Below are 24,818 nucleotides of genomic sequence, written 5' to 3' on the forward strand. Positions count from 1 at the left end.
TCTTCCTGCCTAGTGCTGGGGACTTTGTGTTTCTGCTGGTGATTAAGGATCTCAGCCTGTCACTTTCAGATAAATGCTTCATCTGAAAGACTGTGATGACCTCGAGGTCCAGGTCCTAGCGTCTGGCTTTTATTTCACTGCTGCATGCCAGAGCACTATTCTCAGTGCGCTTTTGTTCTTCCCTCCCATAGGGACGCTCACTTGATTCCTGACCACACCATCCGAGCCTTGGGACACATCGCGGTGGCCCTGAGGGACACCCCAAAGGTCATGGAGCCAATTCTGCAGATTCTACAGCAGAAATTCTGCCAGCCCCCCTCCTCCCTCGATGTGCTCATCATTGACCAGCTAGGCTGCCTGGTTATCACTGGAAATGTAAGGAAGGCCCCTGTCATGAAACCTACTCACCCTGTGCAAGCCTCGTTAAACTCCTTTGTCTATCAGCAATGTAAAAATACAGATTAAATTTACCCTGCCAATGAGTTAAATGCTCACAACTGTCTTAACACTGAATAGTGAGATTCTTTTTCAAATAAAAAAGAAGAGTGTAACTGTTCTGTGAGTGCTGGGAAAACAAGAAGTTTAAACTAATTTCTTGCTAATAACATATAATAGGATTTAAATTGAAGCTATTTCTCTTTTAGCTTTTAATTTGAAGTTTGTTTAAAGCTTTAGGAGTGAATGCCCTGGAAAGTCTTTCAGACCCTTATGGTCCGTGATTCCAGGAGCTTTCCCTCTGGATGACGATAGACGGGCCTTGTCTGTGTTCCAGGGAGGGGCTTTCATGGAGGAGTCGTGGCGTGGTAACAGTGTCCCTCACTCTCTTCCAGCAATACATTTATCAGGAAGTGTGGAATCTCTTCCAGCAGATCAGCGTGAAGGCCAGCTCTGTCGTGTACTCAGCCACTAAAGATTACAAGGACCATGGCTACAGGTAATTCTTCCGGACCTCATTGTCGCTCTAGATCATGACAGTATTTAACTCCCTTCGCAAATATAAGGTTTGGGGGTTTGTCTTTTAAGTAAGCTTTTCTTCTTACAAGAGCACTATATGCTACAAATCAATGTACACACAGCTTGTGTGTACAAGGCAAGAAATGAAAACCCCATTACCTGCCACCCGGACCTGAGCATCTCAGTGCTCGTTACCCCAGACCCTCCCCGACTCCAAACGGGCTCCGAGTGCCCACCTGAGTGACCTGCTTTTTTTTTTTTTTTTTTTGTGAGGAAAATCAGCCCTGAGCTAACATCCATGCCAATCCTCTTTTTGTTGAGGAAGACTGGCCCTGAGCTAACATCTATTGCCAATACTCCTCCTTTTTTTCCCTTTTTCTCCCCAAAGCCCCAGTAGATAGTTGTATGTCATAGTTGCGCATCCTTCTAGTTGCTGCATGTGGGACGTGGCCTCAGCATGGCTGGACAAGCAGTGCGTCGGTGCGCGCCCGGGATCCGAATCCGGGCCGCCGGTAGCAGAGTGTGCGCACTTAACCGCTAAGCCATGGGGCCGGCCCCTGAGTGACCTGCTTTTTTATGTAGCAACACATGAATCATGCCATAAATGTTCCTCTGCATGTCCCTTTAACGGCTTCATAGTGTCCCGTCGTAGAGCAGCGCCATGATTTACCTAACTGGTCCCTAGCATGGACATCAGATAGTTTTCCAGTTTTTCTGCTGGTAAGCACTGCGTTGAACAACCTAATAGCTACATATTTGTGAGCATCTCTGATGTTCTCCTCAGGGTAGATTCTGAGAGGTGGGATTAGAGGGTCAAAGGGGATGGGCATTTTATATCCTTGAATGTTTGATATTTGTGTAAAGTCTGTCCAGTTTTCCCTGGCAGACTGAGATATGCTTCCTTGTCTATTCCTTGCCCTTGCTGGGAATGCCTTGAGGGCAGGGACCTGTTTTTCTATGTTTGGAGGATCTCTCAAGAGTTTGTCAGATCAAGAGAAGAGAGAGAGAGGGGGAAGTAAAGGCAGGAGGATCTCAGAGGGGTCGGGCAGGGAGGAAGTGACGTTACCCCTTTGTCGGTGTTTCTTTTCTCCTCTCTTGACCATTACATCAAGGCCTCACTCTGAGATTCTCTCTGAGTCACTTTAGTGAGCGAGAGTGTGGCTACATGCCCTCAGAAAACGCTCACCCTCTCTGTGCCTCAGTTTCCTCATTTGTCAAATGAACAGCTGTCTCTAGTTGTTGGGTAAATGAGGTCATATATGTGAAAGCTCTGTATAAATTCAAGCTCTTGGCATTTTATTGTTTCTTTGTCTTCTCACTGCCACCATTGGGAGCCCAGGCTACTAGAAGAGCCTGAGGAGAGGTAGCCAGCTCACCTCCCTCTCCTTCCGTCGGTCCTGGTCTCTGCACTGAAACTCACATGCCGACCAAGACACGTCTTTCTGGTTCTTGCTCTGAAAATGACTCCTGCTTGCCTTCCCCATCGCCCCATCTTTGCTGCCATTTTCCTTCTGACCCTCACATCTGTCTTGCTGCTCTTGGCCCCTGCTGTTTGCAGTACTCACAGTTCTCTGTGCCTACCAGTTCTTCAACTTCTGATTCAAATGTCCTCTTCTTCCATAAAACCTTCTCTGATATTGCCACCAAAAGTGATTTGTCCTCTTCCTCACCCCCGGAAGCATTTACTGCCACTCATTTGCCCTTATCTCCTAGGAATTTACCTGTCTGTGAAGGGGATGCTTTTTGTCACAGCTGCCATTTGCTCTGTGATTTCTGGGGACCAGACGGTGTGCTCAGTGCTTCATTTAGAGTGTTTAATTTCTTCTCCCCCCCCAAGGAGGGAATTACTGTCTTTGTTTTACTCAGGAAGAAACTGAGGCTCAAAGACTTGAGCTCCTCATCTAGGGTCACACAGCATGGAGGTGGCAGGATTGGGCTGCCCCCAGTGTCTATAGAAGCCTGGCCAGCCTCGCTAGTTCACAGTGTCTCGCTGAGGGGGCAGTGTCAGCTTTGAATCTGGGGTTTATGTGGGGCTAGCCTGATCCCGGGGCAGGTTCCCAGGACCACTGAGCACTTTCTGCGTGTCTGATGCGAGCTAAACCAACATCAGCCCCAGCGTGGAGGAAGAAGCTGATTATTTTACAAAAGTTTTACAGGTGGTAGTGATGAATTAAGACTATCTATAATTTGAGGGGGAAAGTAGCGTCTAACCAGGAAATGCCTGGGAGTAGTACTTCCATTTTTACTGTGTAGTAGGCCATTGACACTCAGAGGGAGGTGTCCTGAGACCTTCACAAGTCCCTGACCTGCAGGTTCCTGGAACCTAAACAGTTTCCCAGAAGCCCTCAGTTCATCTCAGGAGAGAGGTCACAGTCATTTCTGTAGCGGCTGACTTTCCTTTGGGGGCTGGTTCACAAAGATGGTATGTTCGTCACCTCTGGAGGGCTGCTTTGTTCACAGGCACAGAGAGGGGCATGGTTCGGCAGGCCGAGGCTGGGGAGAGGCAGCCTGCCTCACCCCTGCAATGCTGACCAATGCATTGTGGTGGCTGTCGTTTCTCTCCCCGACAGGCACTGCTCCCTGGCAGTGATCAATGCCCTGGCCAACATCGCGGCCAACATCCAGGACGAGCACCTTGTGGATGAGCTGCTCATGAACCTGTTGGAGCTGTTTGTGCAGCTGGGGCTGGAGGGAAAGCGCGCCAGCGAGAGGGCCAGTGAGAAGGGGCCCGCCCTGAAGGTAGGGAGGAAGATGGCCCAGCTGCCTCTCCTGCTGGCCAGGCCTGAGTCTCCAGCCATTATCTTGGTTGAAATATGGTGCTTTCTTTGTTAAATGATTTAAATGCATCTGGTAAAGTGCAAGAACAAGGGAGGCGAGGTTCCTTCTCAAGGGTACTGGCAGGGGTCAGGGGAGAGGGTGGCTTCCTGGTCAGACCACATCTGGCTTGTGGTAGCCACCTCCCCTAGCCCAGGATGATAAGGCGACAGCAGCCTAGTGTGAGCTCTCCTAACCCCTCTCTCCTTTCTCTCGCCCATCATGTAGCCAGGGTGTGGAGGCTGTCATCAGAACACAGTGACAGCAGGAGAAGGGCCAGATCTGACCTAATCTCAGGCCATCCAAGGGAGACAGATCCATGGGGACAGACAAAATGTCACTTCTCGAACCCCCAAAGAGACAGATTGAGGAGGTTGAGGCAGGTTAAACCTCTTACCCCTTCATCTCCCCTCCTCATATGGGTACCAGTCCCTCTATTGAGTTTCCACCCTCGTCCTCCTTTGTCTTTCCTCCCTGCTTCCATCTCCTCTTTCCCCTTCCCCAGACAGTTACTGTTCACCTACTAGGTGCCTAGGTCAGGGGTCAGCCCACTTTTTCTGTAAAGAGCCAGACTACATGTTTTAGGTTTTGCGAGCCATATGGTCTCTGTTGAAATTACTCAGCTCTGCCATGGTAGCGTTAAAGCAGCTGTAACCAATATAAAAACAAACGGGTGGCTGTACTCCCATAAACTTTATTTCTAAGAAATGGTGGGTTGGATCCTGACCCTTGTTGTAGGTCCTGGGGTTACAGAAGTCAACAGGCAGACAAGGAGCAGCCTGCTCCTGTGAGTTTAGTGGGAGGACCCGGTGCAAATGAAACAGGGCAGTGTGATGAGGGGCACTTTAGATGGGGCTGGTCGTGGAGGCCTCTCTGAGGAGGTGACAGCTAAGTTGGAAACTGAATGAGAAGGAGCCCCTTGTGTGTAAATCTTGGCTAAGAGGGAGTAACTATTGCAGAAAGGATTCCAAGACCCTTTGCTCTAATTCAGCCTTGCTCTGCCAGGTCCGCCAACAGTGATCTGGGCGACTGATTTCTCAAGTCTCCTGGGCTGGTGCACAGCTAGGCCCATCCCGCTGCACAGGAGATAAGGGCATCTGTCGTGTCCTGCAGGGCCTTTGGTATCGGGATGAGAGGGCTGCTCCGATGATGCAGGGCGGCATTCAGCACCCGAGAAAGCAGAGGCTGTAACCTGTCTGAGGGGTTTTTCGGGAGCCAGTCTCCTTCTTTCCCTTGGGAATTGTACCTCAGTTCCCTAAAGGATGGCCCCTGGGACCCATGGGCTGCTCACCTCTACCTACTCTTGCTGTGTGTTTACAGTCTCAAGACTTGGGATTTAATGCTTTGTTCACAGGCTGGGGAATGGGGGTTGTGCCACGGGCAATGGAGGGATCCCCTTTTCCACTCACTAGGTACCAAGCTGTGAATTCTATTCTTTGCAGAATATCTCCTATTTACTGATAGTGAAGTGAGTAGGCAAGTGTTTATTGAGCAACCGCTGCACTTTCCCCATGACTTGGGACCTCGTGGAATAAGGGGGGCTTAGAGGAGCAGTAAGAGGGCCAACATTCTGCCTTGTTGAAGATGAGGAGCTGTGATTATAAGTTAATAAATGTGGATTGTGTCTAATCATCAGGCAGCAGTGAGTCCCTTAGTTTCCAGAGTGGAGCGGGCACGGCTTAGGATTCCATCCCTGCCACTGAGCAGCCATGGGACCTTGGCAAGCTACTCAAACGCTGTTTTCTCCCCTGAAGATAAAGTTGATCCGTGTGAAGTACTGGGAGCAGTGCCTGGCATACAGCCAGTGCTTAATGCTCACAGCTGCTACCATTCTTGTATGTAACAGAAAATAAGTCTAATGTGCTTAGGCACGCGCTTCTGGAACTTTGGCTAATCAGTGTGTACCACAGTTTAGCTACCTTTGTGTGTCTAGCCAGGGAACCTGCTTTTTATTTAGTTATTTTAAAGTAACCCCCAAATTTTCCTAGACTTGGAAAGAATATATATTTATTATAGAAAAGATACAGAAACCTATAAATAATAAAGTAAAAAACACCCATAATCCCTCTACTCAGATATAGTCATTGTTAACATTTTGATAGACTTCCTCCTAGATTTTTTATGCAAATATATTTATTTTACATAGTTGCGATTGTATCAGAGCATACTCTTAAATCCTGATTTCTTTCCATTTAACATTTGCTGTGGGCACTTTCCAAGGTGACTAAATATTTTTCAGAAAGTTGTCTTTTTAACGGCTTTGTGGTATTTAATTATGCAGAAGAATATAATCATTCTACTGTTTGACATTTGTTTCCATTTTTTTTTGCTATTAAAATTATGCTGGATGAGCGTCTTTATACATCTCTCTCTGTATATCTCATCATTTCTTTTAGATTAAGGAATTGCAGCTTTACATAACACTATCTTGTGTCTTTTGTTTTTTTTTAAATAAAAGAAACACATGCTCATCAGTGACTCAGTTCTATTCTTTTTTAGGCTTCTAGCAGTGCGGGGAACTTGGGCGTACTCATTCCTGTAATAGCTGTGGTGAGTATTCATTAGTAGGGTGATGTCAGACTCCAGATACTGTGCTCATGTTTTGAGTGTTGCCTAGCGACGCACAACAAATTTCTTAGAAAAATGCTGTTTTGAGGCCATAGTGATTCTGTAGATGGGGCTGTGTTTCAGCCACCGCCAGCTCTTCTGTGACTGTCCTGTAGATATGTACCTGCTATGGCCACAGTGTCTCACTCCCTTTCTCCGTGCCCTGCCCGAACCTCAGTTGACCAGGGAACCCGCTTCAGTTCCCTCTTGCGTGGCTCCCAGGGACAAAGTCCGACTCCAGGTTCACCCTGTGTCTCATTCCCTGCTCTGGTGCCTCTGACTGTTGCTGGGCTGGCACCTCTTCCATCCCTTCCCTGGCCCCTTCCTGCCAGATGCGGCCTGGGGCCTCTGGCTGGTGCTTGGGCCTTGGAGCTGCAGCCCTCAGTGTCATCTGGGGGACATCGTGGGCCCTCTTACCTGCCACAGCATGCCGTGGTAGAGAGCCCGCCTCCATCTTGTCCTGTCTCAACCTGCGTTCACTGAGTCTTCCCAAATGGCCTTCGTAGAAGTCATTTTTCCTTTTCTCAGTCGTTCCTTGCTGCTGGTCCTAAGCCAGGGCACGATGTTCTAGTATTTGTTTTCATCGGTAGCTTCCACGTAACCCAGCTTCTAGTTTAGCCATTGCTTCTGCCTTCCAGTTCCTTCCCACGCCACTCCACCCCTAGTAGTTTGAGTCTTGAGCATTGACATGTGTGTCCCTTCATGTGGAACACCAGAGGGGTTGACCTCCGAGCTCTGGGGTGACCCAGGTTGTAGAGGTCATCAGGCAGGCAAACTGAGAGGCACCTCTCCTGATCTCAGCAAAGTGGTTTCTGCACCTGCTGCAGTCTGGGTGTTCATCATTCTGATTCTGGAGACATTTAGGGGGTCCAATTTTAGCTGGCCAAGATGGATGAAAAATAGTAACTGGTTTATTGTTCTTTACCTTTAATAGTAAGATGTCATAAGATGTCACGTATTGCATTTTGTCGAGCATTCTGCTTCCAGTTCACCTTGCGTCTGTCATTTTCTCTCCTGTCCCTCCCTACAGTCAGTGGCTGATTCAGGAGGTGGAGCAGAGTGCCTTGTTCGCCTGCCACATCTGTGTCAGGACAGTCTCCTCTTCCTGAGTGTGCTTAAGGGGACAGGGGCATTGGGCCGGCAGCACAGTGACCGTAGCTGCTTACCTTGTGGCTTTTCACGTTCCCCTGGGTACCTTTCCGCCTTGGTACCCGCGATCAGGTGTTCTCCCACAGCCCTTTGAGGATTTGAGGATTGATGGAACTCTCTCTGCCATGGTGTTTTTCATCGACACCCCCGTTCGTTAATTTTTAAAAACAAATTTTTTTACTTTATAGTTAATATTGACTAGTATACAGTTATGTTTTAGAAGTGCTATTATTGCACATGGACCCTTTGTTTGGCCTGGAGGGAAAAGTGAGGGGTATAAAGTCCGTGGCACTCTCTCAGCTTGTTGGAGGGGAGAAGGGCTGGGTGGCTGGCTCACTGGAGAACAGGTTTTGGCAAACAGGGAGCATGCTTGGGGTGACACTCGAATTAATGAGTTCTGGGATCTTTGAACACCAGAATTCTATGACCTGCATGCCTGTGAGATTTTAAGCATATTTAGCAATTGTCATTTAGAGTTTAATAAGTGCATATAAGAAATCTGTAGAGGGCACTTTGCACTTTTGGGGAGTGATGACTGGTGAGGTTGGTTGGGAGCACATGGGTTTTAGGGTCACAAGGGCTGGGGTTGGACTCCTGGTTCTGCGTGGGGATCCTGGCTGAGGTCTCAGCCTTTCCACACCTGCTTTGCCAACAGGGCTTCTTAAAAAGTTGGAGAGACCCTCTTAAGTGCCCGGCTGGGTCAGTGTAGGCATAACTGTTAGCAGTGATTGGCTGGAACATCGTCACTTAAAATGTTTCCTTCGCTGTGGTGACCTTTTACATGAGTAGAATAAGTATTGTAGTTTTAACAGAAGTTAATGGTTATATTTTGGGGGGGGGAACAAATATTTGATTGTATTGCTCAACAAAGAGCACGGAGATCATAGGTTCTTGCATGTGCTTTCTGGTTTACCCCTTGGACCTTTTAGGAGAAACTGATTTCCAAAGTTTTGGGTTTTTTGTAATGTTTTGTACTTTTTTCTTTTTTTAAAAAAAGATACTCTGTTTGGGTCTTTTGATGACAAAGTGTCTCAGAATACTTTGTTGAGTAGAAGTGCCAGTGGGTTTGGGGCAGGAAGCTTGGGTTTCTCTCTTAAAGCAGCTGTTCACTCCTCAGTGACCTTGGGAGCCTGGAGGGAGTCGCTTGGAGGCTGGGTCGTGTGATCTCTGAGGCTCCTTCATGCCTAGGTTTGGTGATCTTTGTCCTGCAACTTTATGAATAATATTTCTTCAGAAAGATCACTGATGAAATTGCTTCTCTTGGTGTCTAGCCCACTAGTTAATTAAGCATTTTGAAAGGTATCTAATGCTTAGAGACCTAGTTGCTCCACTGCCATAAAGTAGTGATTTAATAAGATGTACCTCCTGCTTGAAAAAATTTGTGCACTTCACTTAGAGCTAGTGTACCTGTGCCACTGGTAGCTTTTGCGTCCTTGGGATGGGTTACTTATTCTCTCAGTGCCTGCAAAATGAGGTTTGTGGACTAACATTTTTTAGGTCATAGACCCGTTTGAAAGCTATGCCCTCTCCCTCCATAGAAATGCATCTATTCACAAGGAATAGGAAGTGAAGTGGGAGAAATCCACGCAGGGCCCCCAGTTAGGAACCCGTGGGCTAGATGCTGTCTCAGATGCAGACAGTAACAAGAAGTCCTTACCTAGCTCTTGCTAAGCACCAAGCACTGATCTTGACCCCTTCCAGGCATTAACTCAATCCTCATAACATCCCTGTTATTAAATAACAGGCACTGTTATTATCCCCGTTTTACAGATGGGGAAACTGATGCACAGAACTTGCCTTAAAATCCCATAGCTACTAAATGTCGGAGCCAGGATTCAAACCCAGGCAGCCTGGCTTAGGATGTGTGCTCTCAATTAATACTGTACTGCCTTGAAACACAGGTCAGCTAGTTTCTGAAAGAGGGGAGCCGAAGGCCTTCTGAGTGGATATGAGTGAAAGAAAAGTGTGCAGGCCGGAGGGCTTTGGCCTGTGCAGGGTGATGGAGGAGCCTGGGCTGGCTCTAGCAGAGGTGGAGCAGGCCACATTGGAAGCGAGACTGTTGCCATTTGGATAGGGGACAGGCATGGCAAAGGGATGAAGGCAGTTTTTTGAGAGAGCTGCATTTAGGAATGGGAGGAGCAAGAGGAACCAACAGTAAGGACATACAGGACAAGCACCAGAAAAAACAGTGTTGAAGCCAACTGGAGAAGGAACTGAAGGAGTGGGTCATTAACAGCCTCAAGTTTCAGTGAGAGGTCAAGAGAGTGTGACAGGGAAGGCCTTGGCCTCAACCCTGTACTGGTCAGTGGATACTGGAGGCAGGGCCTCTGGCGCAGAAAGTTGGGATGGGAGCAGGTGGAGAGGGTTAAGCAGCGAAAAGCAGGGCCTAGGTTTGAATTCAGGCCTGGGGCAGATCACTTCTCCTCTGTGAGCCTTAGTTTCTTTAACTGCAAAAAGGAGGTGATAATAGTGTAAACCTCCTAGAGTTGGTGTGAGATAACCTGGGGGCACACCCATCACAGTGACCCCTACCTTGGGGAGCACTCAGTGCTCCCCTTTTGCTGCCCCCATGACTGATATTGGTCTCACTGGGTCAGAAGTCCTCTGTGACAAGACTCCATGTGTGACACTGGAATCAGGCCAACCTACACTTGAACCCTGGCCCTGCAACTCACTGCAGCGGCACCTTGGGCAGGTTTTGGCGCCCTGCCAAATCTGGTCTTGTTCCTCTGCAGAGAGAGGAAGAGGAAGCCTCTCCTGCGGGGCTATGGGGGTCACAGTCAGACAGCCCACACACACAGTGCTTGTGATGCTCTCCCTGGCATGGCCCATCATCCCTGACACTGCAGAGGCGCTGGCACTCTTGAATTCTGAGCAGCCTCTTTGGATTCCACTTGTCTTACCCAGGTAGCGAAGGATCTGGAAACATATTCTTCAGATGTTACTTGCTCTCTCCAACCAGGCCCACTACAGGAGCATGCCTGAGAGTCTCCCTGCGTCAAGGGGTGAAAGCGTGCCACATGTAAAGACTGGCATTTCAGGAATTTCCACACAGCCCCGTCCACAGCAGCCCTGCCCCCAGGACTTAGCCACACTCACCACTTCCTGATCCTGAGAATGTGCCCTGCTGTAGTACATGGGTCACTGTGGAGAACTCAAGTTATTCTGTCAACCTCTGTCATTCCTGGGCTTGTCAGCTATTTTGAATTTGACCTTTCTTAGTTATTTGAGGTTCAAAAAATAGAATTATAACAGATGCACAGTAAAAGTGGTGATATTTATTTATCTCTAGGGTGGAAGGCATGGCCGCGTGTACACACTGTCCTCTGGGCAGCAGTGAGCTGACAGCAGGAGTACAGATTTAGCATCAGTTCAGAAGGTTGGGCCTTGAGAAAATTAAGCCCTAATGCCCAGGGCACCCCTTGAATGTCAGGAGGTCACTTTTCCCCTGGGCCTCGGGAATGGTGCTAGCTGTGCACCATCGTTGGGAGAGGTGAAAAATTAGTCGTGCAGCTCACTTCTGTGTTCTGTGTTCAGATGAGGAGCCCTGGGTGAGAAAGGCTTTGAGTAATAGAGCCAGATATGCAAAGATGGGTACTGCAGGGGAAGGAGGTGCCCAGGGAGGCCCCCAGTGGTTTGCTCTGAGGAGCCAGTCTGTATGTTGCTGACACCCTCTAGGTAACGGCTGACTCGCCACAGGAACATTTACTTCTATGAACTGACGGCATTGTTCACTACGCAGAATTGATTCCAGCAAGCTTTTCAGTTGTTTGTAAATTTCTTTTCTCATATGGGCCTTGATTTCAGAATGGTAGGATAAACCACAAAAGTCATGATGCCAAAACATCTCCATTCTCATTGATAGGGTGGAAACAGAATTATAGAATGCCCCCAAAACACTTGAAATGCCCAGACCTCCACCTTTAAGACTTGGTGGGGTTTGCAACTCTCCCCATGAAGAGCAGGCAGCTGGTGCGGTGCTCATAGATGAGGAACAGGAAGGGGCGGTCGACAGTAAAGCGGACTTGGGTGGACAGCGGCATGAACCCCACTGTGGTCACGGCAGCAGCTTGAGTGCCCTCCTCATTCACTGTGATGATACCTTGATGCTTGAACTGTTTCAAAATGGAAAGGAAAGTTGTCAGATTCCGTTGGCTGGCACACACAGGGATAGAGGATACAGTGGAGTCTCATCTCATTTGGGGAAAGGACCAAAAGACCACATACAGGGCCCAAACCATAGCTGGTAGAATGGCCCTTGAAACTCTCTCTAATCACCTGTCAGGGACAGAAATTGTGCTTAGGGGCCGTGTTACGTAAACAATACTTATCTTCAGACTCGAGCATCACAGTCAGTCTTGGCAGGGGTCACGGTATGAGCAGTCTGCGAGCCGGGACAGTGGCTCCAGGCCTCATCTCCTTCTCACTCTCTGGGGCGCACTGCCAGGAGACGGATGGGGCCTGGATCTGCACATTATTTGAACTGGTGGCCTCTCTTTTTTGTGGAGCACCTATTGTTGGTGTGTTAAGTTCATTGTGTAGGTAGTGCAGTGTCTCTGCATGTATTTAATGGGTCTTTCATGATTCAACTGGGAGTACCTATTTCACGGAGTGGACTCTCTGGTGTCAGTAGGAACAGGGCTTACCCCCAGGCTGAGACCTGAGACCACCCTGCCCACTTAGCATCTGGCAGATGCAAGGAGAGCAGACCCAGCACCTCCCCAACCTGTGAAGTCAGGCTAGGTGGGAGGAAGGCTGTGCTGGGGGCAGACCCTGGGGAGGGTGCAGAGGGCAGTCAAGGGGAGAGGTTACCAGGTCGATGATGATCTTGTGGCCTGAGATTCCCGCCATGTTGCTGTTTTTGTTAAACAGTGCTGTGACCCCCATTGACTTCAGGGCCTCCACCAGATTATAGTTCTTCTCCAGCTTGAATTTAGGCAGGAGAACCTCTCTCGTTCTGGTCAAAGAAGAAAAGGAGGCCCCGCCCAGTTTTATTGACTCACAAGTTACAAAAGAATCACATTTTTCCTTCAAATGTCCACAACCTACCCCTCTCTCCCCCTCCCCCTTGGTTGTGTTTATCACAAAATTGACACAGCACTTGTTAAAATTCATATCCTGGGGCCGGCCCCGTGGCTTAGCGGTTAAGTGTGTGCGCTCTGCTGCTGGCGGCCCGGGTTCGGAACCCCGGGCGCGCACTGACGCACCACTTCTCCGGCCATGCTGAGGCCGTGTCCCACATACAGCAGCTAGAAGGATGTGCAGCTATGACATACAACTATTTCCTGGGGCTTTGGGCGGGGGGGGAATTCATATCCTGGTATAGTAGTCCCCCCTTTATCTGCAGAGGATATGTTCCAAGACCCTCAGTGGATGCCTGATACTGTGGTTAGTACTGAACCCTGTATATACTATATTTTTTCCTATGCATACATACTTATGATAAAGTTTAATTTATAAATTAGGCACAGTAAGAGATTAACAATAATAACCTCTCTTTGGCATATCTGAATTGCCAGCATCACTACTCTTGCGCTTTGGGGCCATTATTAAGTAATATAAGGGTTACTTGAACACAAGCTGTGATACTATGACAGTCGATCTGATAACCTAGACGGGTGCTAGGTAACTAATGGATGGGGAGTGTATACAGCGTGGATCTGCTGGACAAAGGGATGATTTACGTCCCAGGTGGGACAGAGTGGGATGGCACAAGATTTCATCATGCTACTTAAAACAGCGAGCAATTTGAAACTTATGGGTTGTTTATTTCTCAAATTTTCCTTTTAATATTTTTGGACCATGGGTGACCATGGGTAACTGAAACCATGGAGAGTGATAAGGGGAGACTACTGTACTGTCAGTTGAGGATTTTGGAAATACCATCTCATTGTAATTCTAGTTACTTAAAATTGAATTATAGTTACTGTTGTAACTATACAGTAATTTCCTCAACACTGTGTGGTTCATGTCCTGTCTTCTAGGTCAGCAGCAGAACTATTACTGGCTTATGATTTGAGAAGGTATCTAAAATAGTTCTCTTGTTTGGGTCCCTGATTTCAGGTGTTTCTTATTAATTAGGGAGTGGAATACTTGGTCGGTGTACTTAAAAAAAGAACCCCTCATACACCAGACAGTGTTAAACATTCTCAGTCCTTGCCTCAACTCATTCAGCACTTGACTGGATGAACAGCAACAAGTGCCTTTGGGGCCAAGTCCAGCACTCATGGGGATAAAGAGATGTCAGACATGGTTGCCCTTCTCAAGAGCTTGATTTCCTTTTGGCAAGCCAAGACTCACATATTTAAGCAGCAAAAATGCAAAGATGGTACATTAATGTCTGAATGACTAGAATAGATCTGACTACTGGAGCCACTTGGGAGGGGTGTGGAGGAGGGGATATTCCTGTGGCCTAGAAGGCTGCCCACAGCTTGAGAGATGAGGTGGGCCCGCTGCATGAGCAGAGACCTGGAGGGAGCTCCGAGTGGGGGCCTGATAAATGGAGTGTGAGACTGTGGTCTGGCTGGAGTGCCAGGGGGCGCCGGGCAGGAGGGGAGGAGAGACGAGAGGAGGAAGAGGAGCAGAGCAGGCCAGATGGGGGCTGTGTCTTTGGGCCAGGCCAAGAAGCTGGGCTGTATCTTGTGGGTGAGGGGTCCACAGAGAGTTTATGAGAAGAGGGGGTTGGAGATGGTGTCTTGGGAATGCTGGTCTGGTGGCCAGTTCTGGGGTAGACTGAGGAATGGAACGGGCAGGCTGGTTAGGCCTCCCCCGGCTCAGGGTAGAAGGTCATGGGCAGTGAGGTTAGGAAGGAGGTAGCTACGGAAGGGACATGTTTAAGGAGAAATTGACAGGGCTTGATGACTAATTCGATACCTGGCCATGTACCTTACCTTAAGAGCCTGCTTTTCAGTTTGTTGCATTTCTTTGTATTTTTGTCCTTAAAGGACACCCAAACCAAATTCTCTTCTTAATATGGGCCTAGCCAGTATTCAGTAAACAAAAATGTGACTTCTCCATTCCTTCTGCCATGATCCAATAATAATCCTAGTAAATATTTAAAACCTGTAGTTTTGACTATGGAGTAATAAATAATAACAGAGGAAAATCATGAATGGTAATGGCTTAAGAGGACCTCTGGATTTCTTAGGTAGGGAAGGGGAGTGCTCATCTTTGTTGAATACCTCCCAGGTTCCAGGCTCTGTGAGGGATGGTCGACATCACTTTTCTGTATATTCCCCACAGTGACCCTGGGAAGTCATAGAATCATGCCACTTTTACGGATGATAAAGCTGGGGCTCAAAGCCACAGAGCAAGTACGTGGCAGAGCCGGGATTATTTCCAAACTGGCTCTAAATCACCTGTCCCTAACTTCTGAAACTGTCATTATGGAGAGCAGGTGTGTTTCTCACAACTGCTCTCTGATTGCCTCTCACTGAGCAAGAAATTTGGGCTGAATTAACAGAGTGGCCCAAGATGGCAGTTCTTGGGTATTTTTGCATTCTTCACCATTCTTCTTAAAATGACCAAAGTTCCAGTATTCTTCAGTTCCCCCAGCCTCCCCAAGATAAAAAGAACAAACACTCAACCCGAAGTACCTATTTGTCATGCTTTTTTGCCATCTCTCCACCACCTGGGGCGTCAGCTGTGTCTCCAGGGTCTTCATCCCAGACAGCTTGTGTGGGACCACAATTAGCATGCTGATGCCCCCCACATACTCCAGCTGTAGGACATCGCAGTCCAGCTCCTGGTCATTTGCTGCCAGGAAGTTCCCCTTGGTCTGCATCATGGAAACCTTAACTACCTCTCTTTCATTCAGCCGGAAGTTGTGGTTGTGGGTCATTTCCACTGGGAATTTATTCACCCAGGATCCTGTCAAGTCAACAGAAATAAGGCTTTTAATAAAATGTTCTTCTAGAGCACATGTGAGTGTGCATCAGAAACCCCTGGAGGGCTTGTTCAAACAGACTGCAGGGCCTGCCCCCAGTCTCTGATTCCATAGCTCTGGTTTTAGCTGAGCATCTGCATTTCTAACAAGTTCCCGGGTGATCTGATGCTTCTGGTCTGGGGACCACACTTTGAGAACCACTGTTTTAGAGAATTCTAAGGTCAGAATGCTAACATACTTCTAGGAAGGGTGATAATGGTGGAGAGGTTAAATAGACTGGAATGAATTCTGGATTAGATTCTGACACTAGTTGTTTGACACCTAACTTGCCTGGGCCTCTACTTGTTTGTTTGTAAAACAAGTAGCTTTGAGCTCATGTCAGCTCTGTGTTGATGGCTTTCTTCCCCCACACTCTGTGATTCTCTAGTGACTAGCAAGACCATTGGTGATGCAGCGCTGCTGTCAAGATCTTCCCTTTAGATGTAGGTGCCATGCTGTGTATTGAGGAATAAGTACTTGTCTATTTTACTGTAAGATGCTAGTAACTAGTAATGATGGACGACTAAGAGTTGAGAACTGGCAGTGTGCCAGGCATTCTTCTAAGCAGCTTTCCTGTATACCTTATCTTCTCCTTCTAGCGGCCATATGAGGGGGGTGCTTGATATTATCCCCATTTTACAGATGAGGAAACAGAGACACAAAGAAGTGAAGTGACTTGTTCAAGGTTTCTAGCTGGGGGGTAGAGTAGTTGGGATGAGATAAGCAGGAGGTTCCTTGGGAGGTTTAAACACCAGACGGCCTCCACCTGCCTGTGATGGGAGCTAGATTTCCTTCTCCCTGAGCTGGCCTCCACCCAGGGCTTCCTAACGTCAGCACTGTTGACATTTGGGCAGTTCTCTCTGATAGGGACTGTCCTGTGCATTGTAGAGTGTTTAGCAGCATCCCTGGCCTCTACCCTCTAGATGCCAGGACCGCTTTCCCCTCTCCCCCAGGTTGTGACAACCACAAATGTCTCCTGACATTTGCCCCAGGAGGAGAATTTCCCCCTGGTTGGAAATCACTGCTTTTCCTGGTTCTTCTGGGGCAGAACTGTCCCCTGGGATACTTTCCTTCTGACTTTCTCCTGAGGCCCAACCTCTGTTTTTATTGTGCTCTACAAAGTGGTTGTAACATTTGAAATTAAAATCAAATTAGTAACAGAGATTTGGGAGCTAGAGATTGAAATAATTCTTCTAGACTCTCCTCTCCTTTGGTAAGTGTCCCTGAAAGACTGACTGCTACTAGCATTTCATCTCTCTGATTCCCAGCCCTAAATTAAGTGACCATTCCAATATGATATGAAAGGAAGCACATATATTTGCCACTTCTACACTTTGGTGTGGCATTGGTTACTACATTCAGGAAATTTTAAACCGACTATCCTAGTTGTTCTCCTGCCCCTTACTGGCAGGGATGGCTTGCTGCTGTGTTTCTCTGCCTGCTTCTGAACACCCAGCCAGCCTAATGCAGTGGCTCTCAGTGTCCGGTGGTGCCCCACAGACTGGTAGGACTGGGGGCTTCAGTGCCGCCCCGATGTCTTCCATTGGCCTGTTCTAAAGTCATTCCTAAACATAATTTAATTGCTCATAGAAGTAAAATAAATGTCACTAGCAATATCGTACATACTTAATATACCATATAATATTGGAATCTACAGTTTTATTCATCCAAGTTCATTGAGCTCTCACCACATGCCACGCACTGGGCTCAGTGTGGCATCACTGTTTCTTGCAATGCTGCCCCTGGCCCTGTCAGGTTAGGTGTTATCATCTCCATGATCAAGGTGAGAAAACTGAGTCACAGGGACAGTGGATGACTTGCCCCAGGCCACTCAAATAAGGAGTGGTGAAGCCGGACTTGACAGCAATTTGCTCACTTCCAAAACTTGTACTGATAGCCAGTAATAAAAAGGATATGTGTGTGTTCATTGTATATATTGCTTGTGTGTCTCTGTGTTTGTCACAGGCTTGCTAGAGCCTCAGCCTTTGGTTCTACCCACTACGAGGCCTGTGTTGTGCCCAGTGTTTGAGGGGGAAGCCCAGGAGTCCGGCTCAGCCTCCAGGCCATTCCTGCAGTCTTGGCTTCTTCGGCCCTCCTTTGTCCATCTGGTAGAATGCCTGCCTGGCACAGCTGCTGGGAGGCCTCAGCTTAGGCACAGAGCAGTGTATTGGCAGGTTGGGGGGCGCTGGTCCCACTGCCCCACAGCAGCAGCCAGGAGACGGCCTCTGTCTTTTGCCTCCCAGGGCTGCTCTAAACCACACTGGAGCTAACTAGTCAGGAAGCATGGCCTCCCAGACCTCAGGGAGTGACCCTAGCTGGTGCCTGCTGATTTTTGGTGGCAGAGAGGAGAGTGGTTTGTGTTACCATGACTAGCTGTGAAGCAGACCCATTCCTTGTGTCTGCCCTCCAGCTCTCCAGGATCGTAAAGTAGAGGTTTCTTCTGGTTCAGGTCCCCGTGAGAGCATTTTAAAGGAGAAGTCTGGATTTTACAAATCTATGCCCATTTATTTCTAGGACTCCAGGGGTCTTGTGTGTGTATAGTGTGTATGGGAGGTATTCTCATTAAAAAGTGCCTTCGTGCCTAGTCCAGAACAGTTGCTCCAGAAATAAGTTTATTTCCCACTTTCCCATTAGTGCAGAGGTATCCCGAAAAGGAGCTGTCGGTGTTTATGTCAGTAACTCAGGCTGAACAGTTTTCAGACACCTTTCTTTAGCCTTTCACCCATGTTCCTGCTTACTGATAATTGGGAAAGGAAATGAAAAAACTGAAATCCAGGCTGGCCACAGGCTAAAAAGGTTTTTGCATTATTTCTTCCAATTTAACAAAGCACTAGAGATGGCTTGTCTGGGGCAACCTGGGCTCTGCCCCTTACTAGCTGTGCCCATGGAGTGTCAGTTTTCTTCTCTGTACCTTGGTGGCTCCATCTGTAGAATGGGGACACTGATAACAGTAACTGCCTCCCAAGGTTGTGGTGAAGATTAAGCGAGTGTACAGTGCAGAGTTAAGGCTCACTAAGTGTCTGCTCCTACTGTCACCTCACCATGATCTTCCCTGTCCCCGTGAGCTCACCTCGTGTCTTGGTTTCCTGGATAAATCAGAGCTAGAATACAGCTCTTGGCATGCAGTCCACCTGTGTACTAAAGGAATCTGTCATGAGTTTGCTTTCAGAAACATAAAGCTGTTTCTTACCTTTAAAGTAGATGCAGTTTAGAATCATCATCTGCGTAGCTGGGTCTATATTCTCCAGAGCATCTTTTATGAGGCCCTTGGTGAGCTTCAGAATGTGGTTATTGGTTTTCGATATGAAGGCAGGGTCTGAGAAGTCAGCTGCCTGGGCCTCGGCAAAGTAGTACTCTCTTACTTTAATTTTGAAGTCATCCAGAATTGGAAATTGCTTCTGGACGTAGAGGTCATTGACTGACCGCAGTGTGTACCCAAAATTCCTCCTGAAGAGGCGATGAGTCAGTTTACGGAAGAGATTGTGAATGGTCGTGATCTCATACTTGCTGCTGGCATTGACAAAGTCTTTAAAATGCAAAATCGAGTGCACTTGTTCATGAGTCTCTCCCTGCAGGCCCAAGGAAATCATTCCCATGGCCGTAGAAATGCCCACAGGGGCTATGAAAATGTTGTCAAAAGGCTTGGCCTGCTCCTTCAGTGCTCGGTAAAGGTTGAAAGCAAACTTTGCATTAAGGATGTTAAGACGCTGGATCCGGCTCTTGCCTTGGAAGAGCTGGAGGATGTTCCCAGCACTGGCCTCTGAATCTGTCGGTGAAACCGCGTCAATGATGTCGATGTAGTCATCATCTTCACTGAATATCTTCTCCAGATCCAGATAATCCTCATCCTCCTCCCCCTCTATGATCCAGTCGTTGGTAACCGTGTTTTCCTTGTGGAAGTCAGCAGGGAGAAGGGGCATACTCAGGTTTTTGCTATTTAACTGCCCCCATTGGGGATCCACAGACTTAGAATCTTCCCCTCCTTTCTCAAGCTGATCCACCAGGCCGTCGTTCCCAAACACAGATGTTAGGATGAGAGAAATGATGAGGGAGTGGAAGGGGCGTTTCATTTTGGCAGCGCTAAAGCTGGGAGGGAGAATGACACTATGAGAGACAGCCTGGCAGACCCTCCCCGGCAGTGCTCCAAAGGCAAGTTCCTCCCAGCTTTGACTCGGGAAGATGCCCTGGGAACACAGGTCCTAACCAGTTTAGGATTATGGACTTGCAGAGAATCTGGTGAAGATAAACAGATACTCAACATTTTGTGTGGACCCCTAGATGAGAATCTCTTCTTTAAAGGTTTGCAAAACTGTAACCTTCTAGAATTTGGGGGCTCAGGGGCCCTGGGGATTTTCTTTTTCATTCATTCACTAAACTTTGTCTCCTATCTCCAAACAACATATTAGGCACTGGAGGCACAAAGGTCTCTCCCACCAAGGGGCTCGCCAGTCACTTGGGAACAGATGCGTAATAAAGTGGGCCTCTCATAAGGATGCTACCAAAGCAGGTGGGGGTGCGGAGCTGGGTTGCAGCTCTGCCTTCTGTGGTAGGAGTGGGTGCTGGAAAAGTCAGGGAAGCTTCACCAAGAGGTGGGGCTGGAGTGGAGATGTTGAACAATGTGTATGGGCCACTGTGTATGTTTTCTGAAAACAAATATCCTAAAGGTATGTGAAATTTGTGCTGTTATTTGGGGTTAACTTGCATAAGATTTGGAACTTGTCTGTAATGTAGAGGCTTCCTCGGGGCCTAGTGAGTATGGGTGGTGGCCTGTCTTTCTCCGCAGCTCTGGAGGCTGTGAGGTTATATGGCTTGCTGCAGGTGTACTTTTTTCTTCTTTGTATCTGTATCCTTTGTATCTCCTTGTATCTGCTGCTATCAGGAGGAACTTTCTACTTAACTGCTTCTAGCGTGGGGTTAAAGTAATCTCACTACGTGTATAAGGTCTGTGTGAGGGTACTGTCAGAAAACTCTTACTAAAGGCTTGAGGGGCATTCCCTTTATTTAAGTAAACAGGATAAGTTTTTAATACATACCCTGTGGTAAGCCTGTCTTTATCTACTCATCCCCTGCCTCGTTCCAAGGAAGGGTTTGACTTGACTTGTCAAATCTGCTTTGGCTGCCAAATGGCTTTGTCTTTCTCTTGCGTACTCCTTGGTTATTAATTTCATCCTGGGTGGATGAACTGTTATTTCATGCTTCTGTGTTTTGCCAGGACAATGACAGTAGGTGTTTATAATGTTGTACAGTCATACATGATCCCAACATCACTTCTAATCACCCCGGGAAGAAGAGTGTGTCTTGTTAAGTTTCTGTGTGTGTGACAATCTCCTGTTAGATAGATATTTGAGGACCAGAATATCTGCTTCCAGTCTAGGCCAAATAAGAATCACTGGCTCCTGTTAAGTAAATATTTGGACTTGTTAGGCCTAAAGATGGGGCTAACTGTACCGGTACCCCACTTGAAATGCTGTCAGTTTTCTTAATGTTGATGATGGCAGTGATGGAGTGTTTGCTGGATGCCAGGCACTGTACAAGGAACTTTGTCTATGTAACGTAACTTCCTCCTCTCAGCGTTTTACATATCAGGATAGTGAGCCTTATGTCGCTATAAGCAGCAGTGGCTAGATTGGAACCAAGTTGGTTGAACCCTCCATCCCCTCGTGTCGAGCGCTCTACCTGTTTCCCTGGGAGTGCTAGGACTAGTTTCTCTGCCTCTAGTCTCCCTCCTTGGGTCTTCCCCTCCAGTACTGTTAAAATAATCGGTTCAAACGCTGTTCTAATCACCACCAAGAAAGCTTTGAATTGCACATTTTGGAGAGGGAAAGTCACATAGTTTCTGACTTTGAAAATGTCTGTTGTCTTTTCCTACCTCCACCCGCAGCACCTAGCTGAGGCTACAGTGCCGCACATGTAGCCTGCATACGTGGAACAATTTCTAATGTCTGTGGCTGCAAATAGAACTGGGCCCAGTTTCCAGATAGAATTGGGCATGGGTACTGATGGCAATACACTTTAAAAAGTCAGAAAAGAAGAAAGTAAGCAACTTGGGGGAGGTCTTCTTGCTAGGCTGCATATGAAAGTATCCTTCTCAGATAAAAATAAGGTTAAAAAAAACCCAACTTGAATAAATAAGAGTTCAGGAAAAGGAACCTGAGAGCAGATAGGGAGGCAAAGGTGAAGACATTCATATTTTTTTCCCTGCATTCTGATAGTATATTTGGAAGCTTCTTATGCCTTGTTCCTGCATTATATGCTGAAAAGCCAAAATAGTTTTCATTACTCCCTTATCAGAGGAAGGGTTTCTATGGATTGAAATTAAGGATCTAAAAAGTAAATCTTGCTATTGTTTTGCCATTTAGTATAACGAGAATTATATAAGACATTTTAAAACTATCACTAGGTTGTGTTAAAATCCGGATTACTATCTTTGAGGAGAAGCAATATTTTTTAAAAGTAAATCATTCAAAAGTTTGTTTTTCTGGAAATTTCATAGGGTGCTTTCTCATGCTAATTGCATAGAGCAGAGTTGGACTTTTTGGTCATGAATCAGAGCATAACGCCTGGACACCCAAGTCCCTCCTAGCTGTTGTCTCCAGGTCCACACAGAGCAGATGTAATGGGAGACAAGTAGCTGCCTGAAGTTTTAAAAATTTGTTATTTTGAAACAACTTTGAACTTATAGAAAATTTGAAAGAACAGCATAGAGAACAAACCCTGTATACCCTTTTCCCAGATTCACCAGACTTTTACATTTTGGCACAGTTGTTTTATCATTCTCTGTATCTCTTCATATATATATGATGATATATATGATCTCTTCATATATATGTATATGAGTGTATACACACAGGCACACACATATACATTATATTTTTTTTAACAATTTGAGAGTAGGTCACTTACATTGTGTCCCTCTAACTTTTAATTCTAATATTTCAGGGAAAAATGACTAAGAACAAGGATTTTCTCATACATCATCCCAGTATAGTTATCCATTTCAAATAATTTAACATAGGTACAATACTTTCCTATTCCAGTTTTGTCAATTGTCCCACTAATGTTAACTGACAGAATTTTATCATAGGCAGATTAAAAAATGAAAACATTTTTCCTTTTCTAAGATAGTATGGAAAGCTTTTGAATTTGTAGTTTGGAGAAATGAACCAGTTACCCATCTCTAACCACCACAAATCAGAGTTTATAATCCGCAGAAGTGTTGGGAACCAAACTCACCTCTGTGCTTCCGAGAAGTGGCGTTACAGAGATGAAATCAGCTGAGGTCTTCAGCGGGGTTTCAATGTGAACTTTGGTGCTGAGCTGTTGTTGTGTGTTTTCCAAAGTAAATATGTCCCAAATCAAACACCACTCAACTAGCTTTGTCAGCACAAACCCCCTCAACTGTATCTTTGATCACTGCTGAGTGACTTGTGACTTCTCAGCTCCAGTTCTGGTGTAGCTGATGTCTTGGGTCCATGACTGTTGCTGTGTTGACATGCTTATGGGAACAGCCCTTGCTGAAGCCACCATGTAACCAAGACACTCTTCAGAGCTCTGGGGCTGGGATGCATCGGGGGTAGTAGTTGTAATGCTCCCCTGAAAGTAGAGGCCATTCGTTTGCCCTCCAACTATGAAGCCTTGCCCTGGCCTTCAGGGCTAGCACAGCTACTAGGCAGGTGTCCCTGTCCTTCTGTGAGCTTGTTCTTCAGTAAAAAGTGGAGGAGGAGAATGAGATAAATGATTTATAGCATAGGGAGACTCTGGCATAGACCTTTCTTCAGTCAGGAGTCCCTGTGTTCTCTGCCAGAATTTGCAGCCCAGCTTTCCTGTCCATTGTAGGATAGATAAAGAATATTACTGAGCAGTGCTTCTCAAACTCAGGTCCACTTAGGCATTCACAAGGATCTGTGGGGCTATGGTCATTTTTATTTTTAATTTCTGTTTTTAATTTTGTAATCTAAAAAGTTATTATACGAATATTCTGGATTGTCCGGAAGACCGACTTACCGCAGAGTGCTGCTCCTTGATTTCAGTACCCAAGAGTGTTTGGTATTGTTGTCTCCTAAATCAAGGGTGTGACTCAGGGGAATCTGCAGGTGTGGGAGGGGCCTGTAGGGGGCGCCTGTGCATTGCTCCATTTGAGAAATGCTAGCATGTAAAGGGCTGTCCATTGTGTTCAGGACACAGAAAGTGTGGTTGGATGTGGCTCTGATTTAGCAAGTCTTCATCATGGGCGCCATCATGCCAGCTTGGAGAGGCTCTTACCTGTGTCTAGACTCCTCAGCAGGCCTGCTAAGCCCCACACGATCTGCTCCTGGCCAGCACCCTTGTCTTCGTCTCTGCCTTGTTCTTGCACTTGCTAAGCCTGGCCCCTGTCAGAGCCAGGGACTTTTTGTTCTTTGTGTGGAGCGTCTTCCTTCCCAACTGTCACGTGGTTGCTGCTCTCTCACAATTGGCTTCACTAGAGCTGCACTGACAGCCCTGGCCAGAATCCTGCCTCCTGCCTCACTCTCCATGCTTTCCCCTCTGTATAAGGTTGTTGTGAAAATTAAATGAGATAATGTATGTGTGGACAGCACATAGAGTGGTGCCTGGCACACAGTAGTAAATGCTCGGTAAATATTAGCTATTATCACTTTTGTAGTATGTACATTTATTCATAGAAAAAATATAGAAGGAGACACAGCCAACTTTTATTTATTAATTTATTTATTTTGTGAGGAAGATCAGCCCTGAGCTAACATCCATGCCAGTCCTCTTCTTTTTGCTGAGGAAGACCCGCTTTGAGCTAACATCTATTGCCAGTCCTTCTCCTTTTTTTCCCCAAAGCCCCAGTAGGTAGTTGCATGTCATAGTTGCACATCCTTCTAGTTGCTGTATGTGGGACGCCGCCTCAGCATGGCCGGACAAGCGGTGTGTTGGTGCACGCCCAGGATCTGAACCCGGGCCGCCAGTAGCGGGCGCATGCACTTAACTGCTAAGCCACGGGGCTGGCCCCCAGCCAACTTTTAATATTGGAAATGGAAGATCAAGGGGAAAACTTTCACTTTTTACTCTATATACTACTTTGTTGGAATTTCTTTCCTATGAGTATGTATTACTTTGGTTATTTTTAAACCAATAACCAGTAATGTTTCCTGCATATCTAGATTTCTGATTGTGTAACCCACTGTTGAAAAACTGGATTTCAGCCCTTCTTGACACTTGTGACATTTTTGGATCTGTTCCCCATCAGAGGTGCATGGTTTCAGCCCCTACTGCAAGGCAGTACCTTCTGTTGCACATACTCCACTGTTTTCTTTCCAGGTCCAAGGCTTGCCTCAGTTAGATATGTTTTCCAACTTTTTATTTTATTTTTTTATAATTTTATTTA

The 24,818-nt window shown here is 46.9% G+C and overlaps 2 protein-coding genes across 5 annotated transcripts in view; one reads left to right on the forward strand and one right to left on the reverse strand.

Annotated features, from left to right (window-relative positions):
* Positions 1 to 24,818, forward strand: part of PI4KA (phosphatidylinositol 4-kinase alpha) — a 131,321-nt gene that overhangs the window by 54,246 nt on the left and 52,257 nt on the right. For all 4 annotated transcript variants that reach the window (XM_087423796.1, XM_087423798.1, XM_087423797.1 and 1 more), the window contains 4 exons: positions 192 to 375; positions 831 to 934; positions 3,525 to 3,693; positions 6,268 to 6,318. In XM_087423796.1, the coding sequence (XP_087279922.1) occupies positions 192 to 375; positions 831 to 934; positions 3,525 to 3,693; positions 6,268 to 6,318 (508 nt within the window). The remainder of the gene's footprint in view (positions 1 to 191; positions 376 to 830; positions 935 to 3,524; positions 3,694 to 6,267; positions 6,319 to 24,818) is intronic.
* Positions 10,783 to 19,533, reverse strand: SERPIND1 (serpin family D member 1). Its single transcript, XM_087423804.1, has 4 exons — positions 18,639 to 19,533; positions 15,120 to 15,393; positions 12,337 to 12,481; positions 10,783 to 11,639 (listed from the first exon to the last, which is right to left on the reverse strand). Exons 1-4 carry the CDS (start codon positions 19,516 to 19,518, stop codon positions 11,448 to 11,450), a joined length of 1,491 nt encoding a protein of 496 aa, XP_087279930.1. The 5' UTR covers positions 19,519 to 19,533; the 3' UTR covers positions 10,783 to 11,447.

The sequence above is a fragment of the Ceratotherium simum genome, chromosome 35 (assembly GCF_057802395.1).
Source record: "Ceratotherium simum simum isolate JZ-2026a chromosome 35, ASM5780239v1, whole genome shotgun sequence".
Taxonomy (NCBI): domain Eukaryota; kingdom Metazoa; phylum Chordata; class Mammalia; order Perissodactyla; family Rhinocerotidae; genus Ceratotherium; species Ceratotherium simum.